The sequence below is a fragment of the Petaurus breviceps genome, unplaced genomic scaffold (genome assembly GCF_028583685.1).
Source record: "Petaurus breviceps papuanus isolate PSGF00001 unplaced genomic scaffold, PetGlider_PUasm1.0 37, whole genome shotgun sequence".
NCBI lineage: Eukaryota > Metazoa > Chordata > Mammalia > Diprotodontia > Petauridae > Petaurus > Petaurus breviceps.
Window position 1 is genome coordinate 68574617 of NW_027186296.1, and position 21678 is coordinate 68596294.

The 21678-nt window shown below is 38.5% G+C and overlaps 2 protein-coding genes across 2 annotated transcripts in view; one reads left to right on the plus strand and one right to left on the minus strand.

Moving 5' to 3' along the window:
• MTHFS (methenyltetrahydrofolate synthetase) overlaps window positions 1-21678 on the minus strand; it is a 253028-nt gene that overhangs the window by 9104 nt on the left and 222246 nt on the right. The gene's annotated exons all lie outside the window — the stretch shown is intronic.
• Window positions 310-1568, plus strand: LOC138169316 (glyceraldehyde-3-phosphate dehydrogenase-like). The gene has a single exon (XM_069098671.1). It carries the CDS (start codon window positions 368-370, stop codon window positions 1367-1369), a length of 1002 nt encoding a protein of 333 aa, XP_068954772.1. The 5' UTR covers window positions 310-367; the 3' UTR covers window positions 1370-1568.

Sequence of the window (21678 nt, forward strand, 5' to 3'; positions counted from 1 at the left end):
ATAGATAGATAGATAGATAGATAGATAGATAGATAGATAGATAGATATCTTTGGGGGAAACAAAGAGGATCAAAACATAGAACGAGAAGAAGACAACAAAGTCAAAACTCCTGTATCAAAAGCCTCCAAGAAAACCATGAACTGGTCAGAGGTCACGGAGGAGCTCAAGAAGTATTTTGAAAATCAAGTAAGAGAAATGGAGGGAAAATTGGGAAGAGAAATGAAAATGATGTAAGAAAATCATGAAAAACAAGTCAATAGCCTCACTAAAGAAAATAACACCTTAAAAAATAGACTAACTCGGCTTTCGGCTTTTCTCCTAGCTTGGTGCCAGGTTCTTCTGCTTAAGTCGCATCCCTGAAACAAGATGGTGAAGGTCAGAGTTGATGGATTTGTCCGTATTGGGCGCCTGGTGACCAGGGCTGCATTCACCTCAGGTGGAGTAGATGTTGTGGCCATCAATGACCCCTTCATTGACCTCAACTACATGGTTTATATGTTTCAATATGATTCCACTCATGGCAAATTCAAGGGCACTGTCAAGGCTGAGAATGGGAAGCTGGTGATCAATGGAAAAGCCATTACCATCTTCCAGGAACGGGATCCCACCAATATTAAATGGGGAGATGCTGGAGCCGAGTATGTTGTAGAATCCACTGGAGTCTTTTCCACCATGGAAAAGGCTGGGGCTCACTTGAAGGGTGGAGCCAAGAGGGTCATCATCTCTGCCCCTTCTGCTGATGCCCCAATGTTCATGATGGGAGTGAACCATGAGAAATATGATAATTCCCTTAAGATTGTCAGTAATGCTTCCTGTACCACCAACTGCTTGGCCCCCTTGGCCAAGGTCATTCATGACAACTTTGGCATTGTGGAAGGACTCATGACTACAGTCCATGCCATTACTGCTACCCAGAAGACAGTAGATGGCCCCTCTGGTAAGCTGTGGTGTGATGGGCGTGGTGCTGCCCAAAACATCATCCCTGCTTCCACTGGTGCTGCTAAGGCTGTAGGCAAGGTTATTCCTGAGCTGAATGGGAAGCTCACAGGCATGGCCTTCTGTGTTCCTACTCCCAATGTATCTGTTGTGGATCTGACCTGCCGCCTAGAGAAACCTGCCAAATATGATGATATCAAGAAAGTGGTAAAGCAAGCATCAGATGGACCCTTGAAGGGCATCTTGGGCTACACAGAGGACCAGGTTGTATCCTGTGACTTCAACAGCAATACTCACTCTTCTACCTTTGACGCTGGCGCTGGTATTGCCCTCAATGACCATTTTGTCAGGCTCATTTCCTGGTATGACAATGAGTATGGTTATAGCAACTGTGTAGTAGACCTCATGGTCTACATGGCCTCCAAGGAGTAAAGTGGAAAGCCATGGATCTTCATCCCCAGCCAAAAAGAGGAAATCCACCACTGGGGAGCCCACATTCCTAACCTGTGTTCCTATACTAGGGATCCCATGTCCCATTCACATCCTTGTTCCAAAGCACCCTGTAGTCGGGGGAAGAAGCCTAGAGTCCTGTATTGTGTACCATCAATAAAGTCAACATATTCAGTGCAAAAAAAAAATAGACTAACTCAAATGGCAAAAGTGGTCCAAAAAGCCAGTGAGGAGAAGAATACTTTAAAAAGGAGAACTGGCCTGATGGAAAAGGAATTTGGGTTCTTAGTACAGAATAAATAACGATTTTCCTAAAGTCAATCTCAACTATACAGATCCCTTTGCAGGTTGGTGGGGTTGGGAACAAGTTGGCAGGACAATCCTGCTTTGGAAATTTTAGGGGAATAGCCTTATTGTTGTTCAATCATTTTTTAGTCACATCCGACTCTTCGTGACCCCATTTGGGGTTATCTTAGCAAAGATACTGCAGTAGTTTGCCATTTCCTTCTCCAGCTCATTTGACAGAGGATGAAATAGAGATAAACAGGATTAAGTGACTTGCCAACGTCACACAGATAGTGCATATAGGTGTCTGTATTACCTTGTTCAGACAGTAGAAGCCCTGTCTGTTGAATCTCTGTGCTAATTTCTCTGTTTGTGTTTTCTACTTATCTGTAAAGTAAGATTGTTGATCCCTTTAAAAGTTGTCTTTCCTTTAGCAAAGCAGTTCAAAGAACCTGTGCCAGCAGGCCATCCTGGGTGTGCTAGGGTTCTTGCCAATACAATTGCCTCTTGCATTTACTTTATCCCTGGAACTTAGCACAGAGCCTTAATAAATGTTTATGGACTGAGAGATTTAGGATCCCATGATCCATTTTGAAGCACATACAGACCCACAAAAATGGAGTCCTGAATATACCCTTTGCCCTTTCCCCACTCTGGGTCTTTATACATGGCTGTCACCACAGACTTAAATGCCCTTCCCTTAGTTCAATTGGCTGAAATCCTTCCCATTCTTCAAAGCCCAGCTCCAGTGGTGTATCTCCTGGAACCCTTCTCTCATCCTCCCAACTATAAGTGGTTCCTTCCTGAAAACTCTATGGCACTCTGCATTTTCTTTACTGTACTTTCACATCCCATCTTTTGGTATATCTGTTAGTATACGTGCTAATCTCCATTGTTAATTCTGTCAGGGTAGGACTCGTATCTGATTCACCTTTACATTCTGCATAGAACTTCAGACAAAATATACCTAGATGTACTTAAAAATAACAGTAACACCACTTCCAAAAATATTTAGAATACTTTATATTTTACAAAGTATTTTCAATCACAATGTCAAATGATCCTCGTGGCTGCCCCCGGAAGGAGCTAGGGTAATATATTTATCCTTATTTTAAAGATAAGCATCCTGAGGTTAAGTAATTTGTCCAAAGTCATATAAATAATAATAGTAGAAGCAAAATTAGAATTCAGGTCTTTTCATTTCATTGTTATTTCTAATACATCCCCTTTCACTTTTTTATTGAGGAGGATGGATGCTAGGATTTCATCAGCGTATGGAACTCCAGTGACCAGAGTGGCAATATCATTCTTCTATAATAGAGTCAAAGAATTGCCTGTGGGGGCTCCAAGGCACAGGGTCACATTGATAATATATCTTGATAATATAGACTTGAACCCCACTCTGCCTGATTATGCCATGCTACCATACTGTATCTAAATATGCATATAAGTAACTCACTTATAGTTGTTGTTTTTCAATAACTAATGAACAAAGAGAATTGATAAGGTTGCATTGAAAAAAGAAAGGAGGTAATAGATGGACAAATCCTCTAGAGGAACCAAAGATAACTAGAAAGCTTTGAGCTTCTGTCACTGGGAGAAGGCTGGTAACATTCACCTAAAAATTTTTAGGAAAAATGATTTGGGTAGAAAGATGATGGATTTGTTTTTTTTCACACACTGGGTTTGAGTTGCCAATAGTATAACCAGTTGGAAATTGTGAATTCAGGAATGAAACTCATGAGACATTTCAGGAATGGAGACAAAATCTGTCTACAGAAAAATGGAAGTTGAAATCATGGGCAAGATGGTAGGGGAAAAAAGGGGAAAGGGGGACAAATGACAGAATGCTACACTGTACTTACAGAGTAGGATGACATAAAGAATTCACAGAAGGAGAAACAAGAGAAGTAGGGGCAAAATTAAGAAAATACAAAGTTACATAAGTCAAGAAATTAAATTCAACTCAATAAAATTTAAGCACCTGCTAAGTTCAAGACACTAAACTAGGTTCGGTAGATATAGAGACAAAAAAAAGAGAGAGTCCCCAGCTTCATGGATACAACCTAAGCATAAATAAGAATCTCAAACTAACTCAAGGAAAGAGAACAGGAAAACTGGAGCTGTTGAGAGAGAAGACAGAAGAAGACAGTGCTTTAGGTAAGCAGTGAGGGAATAAAAGGACTCTGAGAGCAGATGAGGAAAAAGTACATTCCAGTATGATTTATAAAAATTCACAATGTTGGAAAGTGAACTGCTAAGTGCAAGGAAGAGTTAGTAGTAGATTTTAGCTTCAACAAAGATGATATGAGGGGCTATAGGGCTGGCAAGGTCATTTAGAGCCAGTAGGTAAAGGGTTTCAAATGCCAAAGTGAACAATTTGTATTTAATCATTAAAAAAGGGAGGGAGGGAAGGAAGGAAGGAATGAAAGAAAAAAAGAAGAAAGGAAGGGATGGAGGGAGGAAAGAAGTTTTGAAAAACTTCCTGAAATTTCCTGGAAAAAAAATTCAGTCTGGAAATTGCTGAAATGTTTTGATCAGTAGAGTGACATAATCAGACCTGGGTCTTATTAAGAGTGTTTCAGTAGATGTGTGAAGAATATGAGAGAGAAAGAAAAAGGGATGCCAGTCGTAAGATTATAAACAATAGTCTACTGGAGGTGGGGGAAGGGAAATGATGAGAGACTAAATAGGAAAAGTGACCATGTGAGTAGAGAAAAAAAATACAAGGTATATTATGAATAAATAAACAAATGGGTATTTATTAAGTACTTACTATGCTCAGGTGCTGTGTTAAGCACTGGGGATACAAATACAAAAGTGAGATAGTTCTAACTCTCAAAAAATATAGAATATAATAGAACTTACATAGATAATATCAGGGGAGTCAGAGGGATGGTGAGTTGATTCATAAGAGAGTCAATTAATGAACACTGAAAGAGAGTGAAGTGATAGAGTGGTCACAGTAAACTCATCGAGGACAAGAACCATGTGTTATTTATCTTTATATATTCTCTAGCACCTAGGAAAATTTCCTGTAGAGAGGAAATGCTAAATAAATTTTTGATGAGTGAATGGATGAATCAATGAATGTAGCAGGGTCAAGAAAAAGGGAATTTTATAAGATAGGAAAGTTCTGAGATTGATTTTAGGGATAGAAGAAGGGATCGATGGAAAAGGACGTGGAAGAGGGAATGATTGATGGAGGAAGAGCTTAGAGGAAGTAATAGATGACAGGAGGATGCAGAAGTAGATGTGTTATTTTAGATATTTTGCTAGTAGAATAATAGTGGGAGCATAGAAGCTAGGTTATTTTTCTTCTAAATGAGATGAGATTTTATAGTGATGCACCTGAATTCAGAAATCAGCATCAGCAAATATATAAAAAAAAAACACTTAAAAGCAACAGGGAAATACAGAAACAGGGAGACAGACAGAGACAGAGAGACAGAGAGGGACAGAGAGAGAAACAGAGACACGGAGAGAGAGACAGAGAAAGAGCACAACAATAACTAGTGAAGCCTGAGGCTATATTAAAATATTTTTTAAAACCATCGTGTCCAATACTATGAGGGGTGATAGCTCCCTGACCAGGACACGTCTGTAGTACTGTGTTAATTTCTAGATACCCACATTTTATGGAAGATGTCAGTAAGCTAGTGAGTATTCAGAGAAGGGCAACCATAATGGTAGAAGGCCTCAAGATCATGTCATATGAGAATCAATCAAAAATATTTAACCCGTAGAATAGACAGTTTACAAGAGGGCAAAATAGCTGTCTTTAAGAATTGGAAGGACCACATCTGGCACTGTGAAAAATTAGGGAAAAATAAGTGGAAATTATGAATAATCAGACGTAGGCTCAATAATCAGAAAGACTTCCTAACAATTACAGTTATCCCAAAGTGTAACAGGCTGCCTTTGGAGGCAGTAGACTCCCCCTTACTGGGGTTTTTCAAGTAAAGCCTGCAGGGCCACTTTTCAGGTGGGTTATGGGGATAACCAAGTTCAGATATGGGTTAGACTAGCTCACCTCTGGAATATCTTCCAATTAGACTCAGTCATAATTGTATACGTGATTCTCTACTTATGTACTTAATGATTTCATCTGAGTTGTTTTCCATATAACTTCTGTAATGTTTGGGCCAATCATTCCATATAACACAGTGGAAACAGCACCAGATTAGAGTCAAGAGACAAGTGGTGTTGTTCCAGCTCTTCTGCCATCTAGCTATATGATCTTGATCAAGTCACTTATCTTATTTTGGCCTTAATTTTCCCAAGTATAAAATGATGAGAATAGATGATTTATAAAACCCCTTCTGACATTAATACAAAGCTATTAATACTTAAAACTATACTAAGACCTTTGGGACATCCTATATTATTATGATTAACTTAAGTATTTCCTATTTTCCTCTTGTGTTCCTAGAAAGAACATTAGATTCAGTAAGCCAAAATAAATCTATACTTTTTACAACATGGTTTGAAACCATTCCACTGAAGCTTGGCTTTAATGGGGGGTATTTATGATCATATTAATAGGTTCTGGTACTCATATCTCAGATGAAAGATATGCACATTCCAAGAGACTTGGGACAGACTTGAGCTCTGACAGAAGTAAAGAAATGTGACCATATATATGAACATAATGGAATAGTAATTTTCCATAAGAAATGGTGAGCAGGCAGATTTCAGAAAAATCTGGAAATACTTACATGAACTGATACTGAGTGAAGTGAACAGAACCAGGAGAACATCGTACACAGTCACAGCAACATTGTGCAATGACCAACTTTGGTAGACTTAGCTCTTCTCATCAGTGCAATGATCTAAGACAGTTCCAAAATACTCATGATGGAAAATGCTATCTACATCCAGAGAAAGAACTATGGAGTCTGAATGCAGATTGAAAAATGCTATTTTCTCTTTTTTTGGTTTTTCTCTTTCTACTCATTTTCCCTTTGTTCTGATTTTTCTTTCGCAACATGACTAATATGGAAATATGTTTAATATGATTGTAATTTATAACCTATATCAGATTTCATGCCATTGAGGGGGGGGATGGGGGACATTTTTAGAACTCAAAATCTTATAAAGCTAATAATTAATTAAGTAATTAAAATTTTAAAAAGAAAGAAATGTGACCACAGGTATATAATAGGAAATGCATAAGACTCAGAGTCAAAAAGAACTGGTTTGATTTGAATCCAAGCCCCTTCCCCAAATTTTCTAATTGTGTTATAATGGGCAACTCGCAACTTCTGTCAGATTTAGTTTCTTTAGTTATAAAATGTGAATAAAACTTATTGTTAACTACTATACAAGGTTAATCTGAATATCAAACAAGATCATATATATGAATCACTTTGTAAAATTTCAAGTTTATAATAAATTCAAATAAATGTGAATTCAATAATACATTAATAAACCATGATTTCAATAGCTTGGGAAACTCTAGGTATAGGGCTTTCATTAATAGCCAAACAATTTAAGACTTAACAGGCAAGTAGTAGAGAGTTGCTTAGGTCAAACAGTGGTCATGACTTACCTGTTAAGATGGTGTTAGAGGTAGGATCTGAGCCCAGGTCTTTCCAACTTTAAGCCCTCTTCCCTATTAGATGATGGTGCTTCAATTATTATTCTTATTATTGCATTAATACCTCTGGACCCACCAAAGTTCTGTATATAATGCACAGGTGATACTAATGATCAGGAAACTTTATAAAAGATTCTGGACTCAGTTTCAATCATGCACCATTCCAGAAGGAAAGACGAGCTTTTTAAGGAGTAAATTTGGCTACTCAACAGGTAGTGTTCAGTTCAATTTATTTCTTTTATTGGCAAATTTTCTTTTGACACAGACTCCAATGTACTCATAAATAAATGCCCTCCCTAATGCACAATACCAGCAAACACTTCATCAAAATGGCACAAAAGATTTTTTATTTTATTCTGAACTTAAGAAATAAAACAAGTACTTCCATAACACAGTTGAAAAGAAAAATAAAAGATTGCACTTTAAACTACAAATCTATTATGTACAACTTGTTATTACTTTTAAATACATATTAAAGTTATCATGTAATTTTTCCCTCCCTCCCCTACTCTAGAGACAATTGCCATTAAACACAAATATGGCCATATATATAAAATCACTCTATAAATACTCTTATTTATCAGTTCTTTCTCTGGATGCAGATGTTTTCCTTCATAGGTTCTTTGTAATTAATGTGGGTATTTATAATAGTCAAGATGACTTAGTTACTCAAAGTTATTTTTTGCAATTCATGGATAGTCAATGCAATATTTTACTTTGGTAGCCTATCATTTCTTAGAAATCAAGAATGACCTCACATATTTGTATACCCCTTTTCTAAGAAACGGTTGTAACTCCCAGGACTACATTCCATACCAAGAAAAAGGATGTATGAGTCTCCAAGGACCATCAGCATCTTGTATGGGGGCAGAGATGGGGTGGGGAGGAAAGTATAGTAAAAGAAATAGTGAGTAATCAAGATGAGGAAAGATTTGGCCTCATGACTCCAAGAAGAGGGAAGGTCCCACAACACATCAATGTTTCCATTAGTCATTGTGTTTCTTTAAGAACTGATATTCTTAAGGTTATTACACAGCAGAAAAATAAAAGAGAGTAAAATCTACAACTGCAAAAACATAGGAATATCATAGAGGGAATATCATAAACATAGAGAATATCATATGTTCAAATTGAGTGCTCCAAAAATTCTATCCTCCTGTGAGGCACAGAATTAAGAAGAATTGGAGAACTGAATTCACAATAGATCAGGATCAGTGAGCATAAGAGACAAAGAAAGCTAAATTGAAAAGGAGAACTGCAAAAGAATGTTACTTAAACTTAAAGGCTGAGAAGAAGGAAAGACTTTGAACTACATACCTACCTAGCAGGTAGAAAAGTGTCAAGGTGAATGGGGGAGGCAGGGAGAGAAAATAAAAAGATAAGTAAATAACAGGGAAAACAGAAAACAGGAAGGAGAAAGTAGAAGGTGGAAAGAAAGGAAAGGAAAGAAATGATATCCTGTATGAATTAATACTAATGTTGCCTGTTTTTTTTTAATCTCTGGGTTTTGTTTTGCTTTGGTTTTCCTGTTTAAATTGTCTACATTTATGTAGTTATAGTTATTGTATCCATTTTTCTTTGGTTCACCTTTATTTTGTTTGTATCACTTTGTACAGGGTTTTCCCAATCTCTTTGAACTCTTCATATTTATCATTCCTTATAGTGCAAATATGGGACAGATAGAGGGCATAGTGGATAGAGCACCAAGACTGGAATCAAAGAAGGCTCAACTTCCTGAGTTCAAATGTGACCTCAGACATTTACTAGCTGTGTGACCTGGGGCAAGTCACTTAACCCTGTTTGAGTCAGCTTCCTTGTCTGTAAAATTAGATGGAGGAGGAAATGGCAAATCGCTCCAGAAGACTTAGTTCAAATCCGGCCTCAGACACTTACTAGCTGTATGATCTGGCAAGTTTTTAACTCTGTTTGTCTCAATTTCCCCATCTATAAAATGAAAATAAATGGAATGGTAAACCATTCTAGTATCTTTGCCAAGAAAACCCCAAAAGGGGTCCTGAAGAATTTGAAACCCCTGAAACAACTTAACAACATAGTGCATGTATATTCTATTATATTCACATACCATAATTCATTCAGCCATTCCATAATTACTGAACACATATAGTTGGGCTCCAGGCACATATTATTTATGACTTTTTGCTACTTTAAAAAAAATTTTATTTAAACTTTTGAGTTCCAAATTCTATCCCTCCTTTCCTTCTCCCCTCCCTAAACAGTAAGCAATCAGATATAGTTTATACATGTGCAATAATAAAACATCTCCTTATTAGTCATTTTGTACCAGAGTTGAATAAAAGAAAGAAAGAAAGTGAAAAATAGCTTGCTTCAAATAGTCTGTATTCAAACATTATCAGTTCTTTCCCTGGAGGTAGATAGTATGCTTCATGATTAGTCCTTTGGGATTGTCTTGGACCATTGTATCACTGAAAATAGCTAAATAATTTACAATTCTTCATTGAACAATACTGCTGTTACTCTGTACAATGTTCTCCTGATTCTGCTCATTTCACTATACATCAGTTCATGTAAGTCTTTCCAGGTTTTTCTGAAATCATTCTGCTTGTCAGTACAATAATATTCCATTACAATCATATACCACAGTTTGATTAGCCATTCTCCAATTGATGGGCATCTCTTCCATTTTCAATTCTTAGCCACCACAAAGAGGTGCTACAAATATTTTTGCACAAATAGGTCCTTTTCCTTTTTTCTGGATATCTTTGGAATATAGACCTAGTAGTGTTATGGCTGGATCAAAGAGTATACACACTTCTATAGCCCTTTGGGCATAGTTCCAAATTGCTCTCCAGAATGGCTGGATCAGTACCCAACTGTGATAGTAATGGCAATTAAAGATTCCCCTGTATTGGCTTGGTTTTCAAATTGATTGTATTAAAACCCAGAGTTTGTTAATCCCACCTGTGGGATGGGCTTGTTGATGTGAAAAGAAAGTCCTGAACTGGGAGGAGCTGGTGACGTAGATTTGGAGAGACACTGGAGAGAGGCGGAAGATCTTTTTTTTGGTAGCTGCACCTCGTGGAGAGAGAGAGAGACTAAGAGGATTGCTGGTGGCCGCTTTGAATTGCCCTGGACTTTTGAGACCTGCCCCCTGAGCTGCCAAGGACTGAGGAGACATGGCTGTTTTGCTGGTACTTTGTCTGTCTGTTTTGATGTTATTTTGCCAGATTTGTCCACTGGTGAAAGACTGTCCTGTTGAAGAAGTCCTGGAACCTGGCATTTGGTTAAGAAGGCCTGAGACTGTCCTGCAGACAGAGAGTGAATACTGTCCACTGGTGAGGGACAGTACTGAGAGTGAATACTGTCCACTGGTGAGGGACAGTACTGTTGTTGCAGGGGTCTGGAGACTGTCCGGCAGACAGAATGAATACTGTCCACTGGTGAAGGACAGTGCTGTTGTTGCAGGGGTCTGGGAGCCTTTCTGTTGGTTCAGAAGCCCTGAAGAAGGATTTTCTTGTTGTATGTTTACAGAAATCCTGGGAGAGGGCTTTGCTAATGTGTTCAGGGGTTCTAGGACTGTTCTACAGACAGAGGATAAATTCATGAAGGGACTGGCAATGTATCTTATGGCCTTGCTAAGCCTTGTCTCTCCAGGAACTAAGATTGCTGAGAACTTGTCAAGATGAAGAAAAGACCTCCATTTGGGTATTAAGTGCTGTGTTTAAACTTGATGTAACTCTGGGGTAGATTCAATTGTGATCCAGGAGGTGGGGAACTTTTGACCTTATTGTGCTCTGTGATTGACAAATGAAGGTACTTTACCTATGTTTGGAAACTAATCTCCATTTGAGAAGAGGGGTTTTGTGGTGGACTTAATTAAGGTATAGCCTAGGGGTGGAGAAGTATTTAGAACAGAGACTTTGTAATTGATTGAATGATTGGAAGATCCTGGGGTGGGGTAGGCCTTGGAGATTATTTAATCACACTTAGTAAATGCTGTATTTTGAATGATGTCATGTTTTGATCTTCTCTGTTCTGGGTTTGTTACTGAATAAAATAGAGAGCACCTATGCTGGTATTTTGAACCTGGGAAGTTGCCTTTCCTTGGCATTACATTACATTATGGAGGTCCCACAGAGAATGCATGGGATGACATATAAAATGATGTAAAGTATAATAAGCAGGACTAGTAAGGCTATGACTACAACAATGTAAGTGGAAAGGGGGAAAAAATGAACCTGAATACTGAGTAATTATAACAACCAAGTTTGACCTAGAAGAGGTGAGAAGATGCACCTCACTTCCTCTTTTGCAGAGGTGTTGGCAGGGAGAGAGGGGATTGGGGGAGACTCTGACCATGGTGCATTCAATGCAGGGTCAATCTTAGCGGATGTGTTGTTTAATTTTGCTGACTTACTTCTGGCCTGCTACAAGAGGCAGAATTGGAAGCTAGAATGGCATGGCAGAAAACATACTAGCTCACAAGGCCTGAGTTCTAGACCACCTAATTGCTCTATGATCTGAAGCAAAACACTGAACTTCTCTGAAACTAACTACTCTGAAGCAAACTACTTAACTTCTCCAGATTTCTCACCTATATAAGAAGGACAACTGACTTATTTGGCTCCTTCCCAGGGTTAACATGAGAAGCAAATGAAATAATAGGTGGGTGGGCTTTAAAAACAAAAACCCCATAAATGTAAGGGGTGGTGCTGTTGCTGATTGCTATTTTCTGTGCCACAAACTAGATTGATGCTCTAGAAATCCCTCTACCCACCTGGGCATTTCTCAGTACAGTAACTGAATACATGTGAGTCAATACTCAGCAGTATCCAGAGGGTGAATAATGTGTATATTTTGCCAAAATGCGAAATCAAACAGCCCATAGCTAACTTAATAAAAAAGCTATCAAGTGTAAAACTGCTGAGCCCATCTGGAGAAAACAAGTGAATCCCTATATTTTATGTGGCTCCCTTTACAATGTGAATATGAAATTGCCCAACCACGTTATCACAAATGCAGCAGTCACATTCCCTTTTATCTGGCTTTTTCAGTCTTCCTAATAAAACTATCCTGCATTCTTTTAATGAACACCTCATCCTCATCAAACTTAAAGAACTTGGCATATGTTCTCATGACCAGTCAACAAGGATTTATTGGGTATCTGCTGTGTGTCCAACCACCATACCTGACATTGAAGGGAGTATAAAATAAGTATAATATGAATAAGAGACCTACAAGAAATTTAAAAAGCTAAAGAACAATGGGAGATACAGAGAGAGATTAATCACTGGAGGTATCAATTAAAAGGAGTGCATTAGGAAGTCAGGAAAGCTAGAGCTCCCCAGGGGTCAGGGACCAGAAAGCCGACTCAAATTTGGAGGAGGAATGACATTCCAGGCAAAAGGAATAACATGATCAGAAGCATGGTAGAGCTGATGATTCTAATATTGTAGGGAATAATGAAGGCACTTGCCTAACTGGAAAAAGGGATTTGTATTGTAGGGTAATAGAAAATAAGTTTAGAGAGGAGATACATACTACAAAATGTATATGGGTCAAGATGCATGAAAAGAGTCACCAAATCAAATTTTTATGAGAAATTCAGAGAGATCCTGGAGCACTGGGGAGGCAGCTTCCAGGTGAGGGATTAGGGAAAGCAGGCTGGGGAGGAATTCACCTGTGGTGTGGCCATAAAGAGAAAGAAGCAGGACACCTGGTAACTTCCTGTTTTAAGTACTTATTTTTGCTAAAAAGGTGCTAATCTTAGTGGTTTGTCTCTGCTGAAAGAGCATGCATTCTGTCAGTACCCTGAATAAAGTCCCAGTTGACCCTCCGTGGTTACTGCTATGTTGAATAGAGAGAATGGGGCAAACAAGTGGGCAAGAAAGTCCTATTACAAGTTCTTGGCAGGAAAAGAATACAAGAAATAAATCAAAGATCAAGATGATGATGAAGACGAAGCTGCTCACATTTCCATAGTGCCATAAGGTTTATGAGGTGCTTTCCTCCTAGCAACTATGTGAAGTAACTACTACAAAAACTAATATTTCCATTTTAATGATAGGAAAAGTGGAGCTTAGAGAGGTGAAATGACCTGCCAGTTTGTAAAGTTAGTAATGGGACTTGAATTGAATATCTCCTTACTCCTCATTGCCTCAATTAGGTGTCTGGCCTGGAAAACTGAAATAATGCCAGTGTCATTAAGAAGAATGGAGAATATAGGAAAGGGGGTCAATGTGGAGAAGGAAGATGATGAGACTAATTTGGGACATGTTCAATTTGAGGTGATAATAGGACATGTCCTGTAGGTAATTGGAAATGTGTGACTGGAGAAGAGTTGAAGGACAGGGACCTCATAACCCATGTGGAGCCAGGTACATCTGGACTCGTAAGAACAGGAGGGAAGATTCAGAGCACCTGCAGTCCGGCCATTGGAGTTAACTGCCTGATCAGACCTCCCACATAGACATCTGATCTACTTCTCTGTGCTTGATCCTATTATTGTTCTGATTCTTCTTTCCAACTATACCACTTTTTTACAATCTCCACTGGGGCAGCCAGGTGGTGCAGTACATAAAGTATCAAGCCTGGAAGTAAGACTCTTCTTCCTGAGTTCAAATCTGGCCCCAGATACTAACTGTGTGACCCTGGACAAGTCACTTAGCCCCATTTGTCTCAGTTCCTCATCTATAAAATGAGCTGGAGAAGGAAATGGCAAACCACTCCAGTGTCTTTGCAAGAAAACCCCAAGGAGGGGGAGGGGGGCAGAGTCAAGATGGCAGAGTAGAAACAGGACTTCGCTGGGGCTTTGGCTCTCACCTCCTCCAATTCATGTAAAAGGTGCCTCTGAACAAACTTTGGAGCTACATAACCCACAAAATGACACAGAGAAGCTAGCCTTCTGCTGAGGACAGCCTGGCAGACTGGCAGGAAAGGGCCAGCACAGTGCTCTGGGAGCTGACCCTAGCCCCGCTCAAGCCAGAGGTCTTAGCCCCAGAGTGGCCTGACCAGCCACTGGCTGGAGGGACTTCAGATCACCAGCAGCTATGGCAGTTTCCAGAATTATCAACCCATAGATGCTAAGGAAAAAGTGAGAGGTCAGTGCAGTGCAGTGTGGACTTTGGAATCCAGTACTTCTGGAGTGCAGTCAGCCTTTATCCCCTGGAGGGAGAAGCTGCTGAGGCACCACGGCTGTACAGCCACTGCCACATGGCATTTCAGCTCCTGGACTACAGATTGTAAGGGGAACAAGCTACCAGTCTGATGGTTAATCACTCTTGCTTTAACCTGCTTGGATCTGGATTGCGGTCTAGGGTGTTGACAGAGTGTGTGGAGGCTTCAGAGATGGCATCCAACTAATAACTTCAGCAACTGAGAAAACCCAAGCATTTGGGACAAAGCTCCCCTGTCTGGTAGCAGAGTCCTACTGTGGCAAAAAGCCCAAAAGTCAAGTAATTGAGTAGCAACATGAGAAAATGAGGGAAGCAAAGCAAACAGAGCAACCCAACTTTATACTTCTATTTTGGGGACAAAAAGGATCAAAGCATGGAACAGGAGGAAGACAGTCAAGTCAGAACTCCTGCACCAAAAGCTTGCAAGAAAAATAAGAGCTGGTTACAGGCCATAGAGGACCTTAAGAAGGATTTTGAAAAATAAATAAGAGAAGTGGAGGAAAATTTGGGAAGAGAAGTGAGAACTATGCAAGAAAATTATTTATGAATTGAGAGTTAACAACCTGATTGAAGAAAATAACACCTTAAAAAAATAGACTAACTCAGATGGCAAAAGAGGCTCAAAAAGGCAATGAGGAGAAGAGTGCCTTAAAAAGCTGAAATTGCCAGATGGAAAAAGAATCTCAAAAGCTCACTGAAGAGAATCATTCCTTCAGAATTAGATTGGAGTAAATGGAAGCTAGTGACTTTATGAGAAATCAAGATACTATTAAACAGATCCAAACAAATGAAAAAAATAGAAGACAATGTGAAATATCTCATTGGGAAAACCACTGACCTGGAAAATAGATTCAGAAGAGATAATTTAAAAATTATTGGACTACGTGAAAGCCATGATCAAAAACAGAACCTAGAAATCATCCTTCAAGACATTCTCAAGGAAAATTGCCCTGATGTTTTAGAACCAGAGGGCAAAATAGAGGTTGAAAGAATCCACTGATCACCTCCTGAAAAAGATCCCAAAAAGAAAACTCCTAGGAATATTATAGCCAGGTTCTGGAATACCCAGATCAAGGAGAAAATATTACAAGCAGCCAGGAAGAAACAAATTGAATACTGTAGAAACACAATCAGGATAACCAAGGATCTGGCAGCTTCTACACTGAGGGATCAAAGAGCTTGGAATATGATATTCCAGAGGTCAAAGAAGCTGAGATTAAAACCAAGAATCACCTACTCAGCAAAACTGAGTATCATGTTTCAGTGGAAAATATGGTCATTCAATGGAATAGAGGACTTTCAAGCATTCTTGATGAAAAAAACAGAGTTGAATAGAAAATTTGACATTCAGATACAAGAAGCAAGAAAAGCATGAGAAGGTAAACAGGGAAAAGAAATCATAAGGAACTTATCAAAGTAGAACTATTTACATCCCTACATGGAAAGATGATCATTGTAGCTGATGAAACTTTTCTCAGCATGAGAAGGAAATAGAAATATATGTATGTATGTATATATATATATATATATGTACACACATACATATATATGTCTATATAAGAGGGTATATGGGTGTATGAATACATACGTGAATGTGTGTATATATGTGTACAGGTATACATAGATAGAGGGCACAGAACCAAATTAATAGGAAGGAATGATACTTAAAAGGTGAAATTAAGAGGTAAGAGAGGAATATAATGAGAGGAGATGGGGAGAGACAGAATGGGGTAAACTATCTGATATAGAAGAGGCAAGGGAAAATGGTTACAATGGAGGGGAAGAATAGGAAGACAAAAGGGAATGGGTCAACCTTATTCTCATTGAATTTGGCTCAGGGAGGGACTGACATACACACTAAATAGGGTATCTCACCCTACAAGAGAGTAGGGGGGAAGGGGATGAAAGTGGGGATGGTGGAAGGGAGGGCAGGCTGGGGGGGGAGGGAATTTGGAAACACCCACTTTTGAAAAGGGACAGGATCAAAGTAGAGAATAGAACAACTGGAAGGTGGGATAGAAGGGAGGGAAATGTAGTCAGTCTTTTACAATATATCCACTATGGAAATGTTTTACATAGCTACACATATACAACCTATACTGAATTGCTTATCTTCCCAGTAAGGGTGGATCACAAGGGAGGAAGGGAATAAATCTGTAATTAAAAGTTTTAAAATCAAATGTTTAAGATATATATATATACTATTATTAATATTATTTTACATGTAACTGCAAAATAAGATGTACAGGCACTGGGGCATAGAGATCCACTGTGCCCTACTGGAAAGTCAGAGGGGGTGTGGGAGAAGATATGGGAGAGAGCACACTGGAGGAGGGGATATCCAGTGGGATTGCTATTTTGGGGTGCTGGGTAGGGGGAAAAACGGGGAGAAAATTTTTAACTCAAAATCTTTTGGAAATAAATGATGTAAATTAGAAGTTAATAAAATATTTGATTAAAAGAAAACCCAAACCAGGTCACAAAAAGTTACATACCCCTGATATGACTGAACAACAACAATTGAAACAGTTAAAAAAAAAGTCAGACCTGTTATTCAATGTTATGTACATCCAGTTCAATAATGTTATCTGAGACAAAACTCAAATGAACACCTCTGGAAACATAATCACCTCACTCAAAACCCTAAAATACCAGTCTTGACAGGTGCAACTCATTTTATACAATGAATATGTTTCTAAGAAGGTGACTATAGATAGGATATTAGTTTTGTTTTTTGGAAGCAATGAGGATTAAGTCACATGCCCAGGGTCACAGCTAGTGTCTGAGGCTGGATTTGAACTCAGGTCCTTCTGACTCCACGGCCAGTGCTCTATCCACTGCACCACCTAGCTGCCATTGGGTGTTTGTAAATTAAACCACTTTGAACACAACAAAAAGATAAGGAAATCAGAGGAATCCCAGAGGAGTTATGAGACCTGTTAAGGTTCATACAGCTATCAGGTTACAGAGGCAGGACTAAAACCATAATGAATGAACTCCTCTAAGAAACTCTTTAGGAGTGGTTATCACATAGCCTGTGCACTACTCCCCCTCCCACTTGCTCAAAGTCACTTGTCAAGGGAGCCCAGAACTTATACGAACTTGAAAGCAAACCTCACGAGTTTTCATTTTCTGTTCTGCACAAAAGACAGCACCATTTTAATAGTTTTGTCAGCAAGATGTAAACATTCCTCTCAGTAACATTTGATTCAGGGCTAACCTAGAAACTAGGTTATAAGCAGAACTATCATTTGACACAGATAAGACACCAGAGAAGAACATTTGGCGATCAGAAAAGACTGCAATGCAAGTTGCTGAAGCACTTTTTCAAATTTTCATACCTCGAATAAGATTATCAAGTCATATTTTCTCTGGCTTCTATGCCTGGCCAAGCAATTCCTTCCAGAAACGTATGTATCAGTCTTAGAAAGCACTATCTAGAATACAACTTTTAGTCATCCTAAAGAAAGAATTACCAGTTCCCCTGTCAAAGCAGGTGGGACATGACAAAACAGCCCTAATCACCCCCATAGAAAGATAGAAACTTAGCAAGTTCCCTCTGATTACTCTCCTCACCTTTCAGGGATGGATGACACACCAGGAGGACACAATGACTCACAAAGAAGGGAGAACAGCCTGATCACTGTCATTCTGTTGTTACCTCCCTATAGCAAAGGTCTCATGTGACTTCTTCCCTTTCCCTCCTCTCCCTAGATTATTCTACAGCCACAGATTTATGATGATTGCTGAAACATGAAGACTGAATGCACCCTGGTGTGGGTTGAATGGACACTGGAGTGGTTTGCCATTTCCTTCTCCAGCTCATTATATAGATGAGGAAACAGAGTTCTGATCCCTTTGCTACCCATTCAGCTGTAATGAATTCCCCATTGTTCAAACATGAAAATAGATTTTTTTTAATTTGAATTACAGTGGCCACTATCCATAATGAAACTTCTTTATTCATGGAATTTTGTTTTCCTAAGAGGAATTTTCTTCCACAAAAGTATTGTCTCTATACCACATCATGATACAGAGATAGATATAGCTATCTATCAATCAACAATGCCAAAAGAGTGCAAACTTTGGTGGGTTAGAGCAGACTGGAAACACTCAGAATATGGTCCTGGTAACAAACTGCATCGGCTTAGCAAGCTTCAACCTAGTGAAGAACAGAGAGACTCATTGCCAGGAGGCTAGGCTAGCTACCAGGTGGTGAATACTACAAAATGGCCCAAACTTCCGTGTATACATACTCTTCCACTTTTGCATCGACCATAGCAGGATGACTGGCAGAATAGGAGACAGGGTATTGACATCCACATGGCTTTTTACATCAAATATAAACATTAACTGAACTATTGCAGCTTTAAATATTAAATTCTTGGCCTAACAACCAAGGAATCAACATACTATTACAGAAATTGAACCTTATCAATATTGAAATTCTTTCTCTAAATAGAACTGGATATTAACTTAAATTGCCTATTGTCTTTGAACAAATGGAAAACTGAATTTTAAGGTTTGATATACTATGTAGATGATACTGTGGACAGAGGGCTGAATCTGGAGTCAGGAAGAACTCAGTTCAAATCCAGCCTCAAACACTTACTAGCTATGTAAGACTGGGCAAGTTACTTAAACCTCCATTCTGCATCAGTTTCCTCATTTGTAAAATAAGAATAATAAAGAGCACCCAGGGATATTTGAGGATAAAAAGAGAACCTGTTTGTTTTGCAAACTTTAAAATGCTTTACAAATGTGAGATATTTTATGAGGTAGCTAGATGATTCAGTCGAGAGAATACTGGACCAGGAGTAAAGATAGATGCAAGTTCAAATCATGTCTCAGACACTTAGCAACTGTATGATGCAGGGCAAGTCATTTAATTTCCATCTGCTTCATTTTCTTTACATGCAAAATGCAGAAGGCATTCTGGGGCTGTTGTGAGGATGTAAAAGAGATGCTTGTAAAGTGCTCTGTAAACCTTAAAGTGTTAAATAAATAATAAATATTTCAGTTATAGTGTTTTACTTAACTATTTCCAGCTGCTGTCAATTATGAAGGATTCAAATGAAAATATGTGGGAATTTTTACATCCAAAAGAATCAAAAAACTGAAATATATGTGTGTATGTATATATCTGTACCTGCATACATATATATGTACATGTGCATATGTGTGTGAGTATGTATATATAATATACATATATATGTTTAATCAGAAGTTATAAGAAAGTTGCCACTAAATCAAAAGACAGGTCGAATTTTCTCCTTGGAAACAAACATCAAGGAGCTGTTTGGGTTATTTTATTTGCATCCAAAGACAATAAGAATTATATTATGAGATCCTTGATCATCTCACTCCAGCATCCATACTCAAAAGCTAAATGAGTAGCATGAACATTGTTGTAGCTTGTTTGCCAACAACTGTTGGAGAGGATCAAGGTATGGAGAAATTCTATGAAGAACTCACTAAGAGCCTCCAAATTAAATCAATACATACTTTAATACTAAATGACTTAAACACAAAGGTGTCTATAAAGAATGATGGTAAAAAAAAAAGTACATACACAAACATATGGTTCATTATGGCAAAACAAAATTATCCAAAGACCTGTAGACTAAAGTCATATCTATGTCATTAGCATTTTGTTTTAAAAAGTGAGTCAGTAGACACTCAACTTGATTAGTGCCAAACAATATCACACACCAAAAAAAAAAAATTTAATTGTTCATATCTTAAAAGGTAGATGGCTGGTTACAAATGAAGGAATTACTTCTTAATGAGCTCATTATCTCTTCACTTGGATAGTTATAATAGCCTGCTAAGTGGTCTCCCTACCTCCTAATGGCCTTCAACAACTATGAAAGTTCTGCACACATCATCCCTTGCTACAAAACTTTGGGTGGCTTCTCATTTCATATAGACTAACAATCTTCTTAGCATGACTGAATGCCACTACAATCTAGTTCCAACATTCCTTTCCAGGTCTATCTCACGCTTCTCCCTTTTATAGATGTGCATAGCACCCAAACTACTATTTGACCTCATCCTGCCCTCTTTCATCTCTGTAAATTCACACAAGTTTCCCATACTTGAGACACACCCCATCCCCATCCCTACTTACAGACAGCCTTTTCTTGCTCTAAGGTGTCTGTCATTCAGGTGCCACTCCTTCCATGTAACTTCCCCTCATCCTCCACAATGTTCCCTCACTTCTCAAATTTTTATACAGCATTTTATCAACAACTCTCTCTTGTTCATATATCTTCTACCTAGTTATCAGTCATTAACCCTATATTGTTCTATCCTTCCCCTCAATTCCTTCTTAAACTGTAAGCTTGAGAGCAGGGATTGTATTATTTTTGTATCTCTAGTACCAAACATTATTGCCTTGCACACAATAAGTGTTTAATAAATGTTTTCAATTGAATTGCTGAAGCAAAAGAGAACATATCTTCTGGAAGCATCTAGAAAACCATTCTTTTAGAATTATATAATTCATGGGATCACTCAGTATTTTATGTTTTGATCATGCTTGGCTTATTAACATCGTCTATATATCTAGGCAGGTCAATAAACCTCTACAGCTTTGTTTTCTATTCTCTAGAAGAGGGTAAACATTTCCTTTCCAGCATAATGAGTGTGCAAACTGATTTCACTAAAATATATCTTGTCCCAATCTGCTTCCACAGAATAGAGGATGAAATATTCCCGCCTTCTCTGAGCAGAGAAGTGATGAACTATAGGTACAGAATGCTGGATGTGCTGTCAAGTGCAGCTTTTCTGTTGGCTAGCTTTACTTAGCTGTATTTCTTTGTTAGGGCTTTTCAGTGACGAGGAGGGAATGTATTGGTAAAGTACTCTAGTATGCAAATCAAAAGATAGCAATAAAACTTTAAGTACCCATTACACCCGACTGTATATACTAAATATATACACATATTTGCATATATGAAGACACATATATATTTGTATATGCATGTATATATGACTTTGTGTATGTATTATGGGAATGGGAATCTAAGATCTTCCCTGCACCTAGGCCCTTTGATAGGCTTAAGTGACTCTGAGAATCTTCCTTGATTTGAAAATATACTCTGCCCCTTAATAGGCTGAATGTGGTCACCTGGAGCCTGTGGTGGGAGGCTAGTTTTTCAGGAACTCCCACACCTTGATACTTTGTGATTGTGCAGTGGTTCAAGAGGGTTGTGACATTCTCTGAGCCAGGAGAAGGCTTTATATACCCT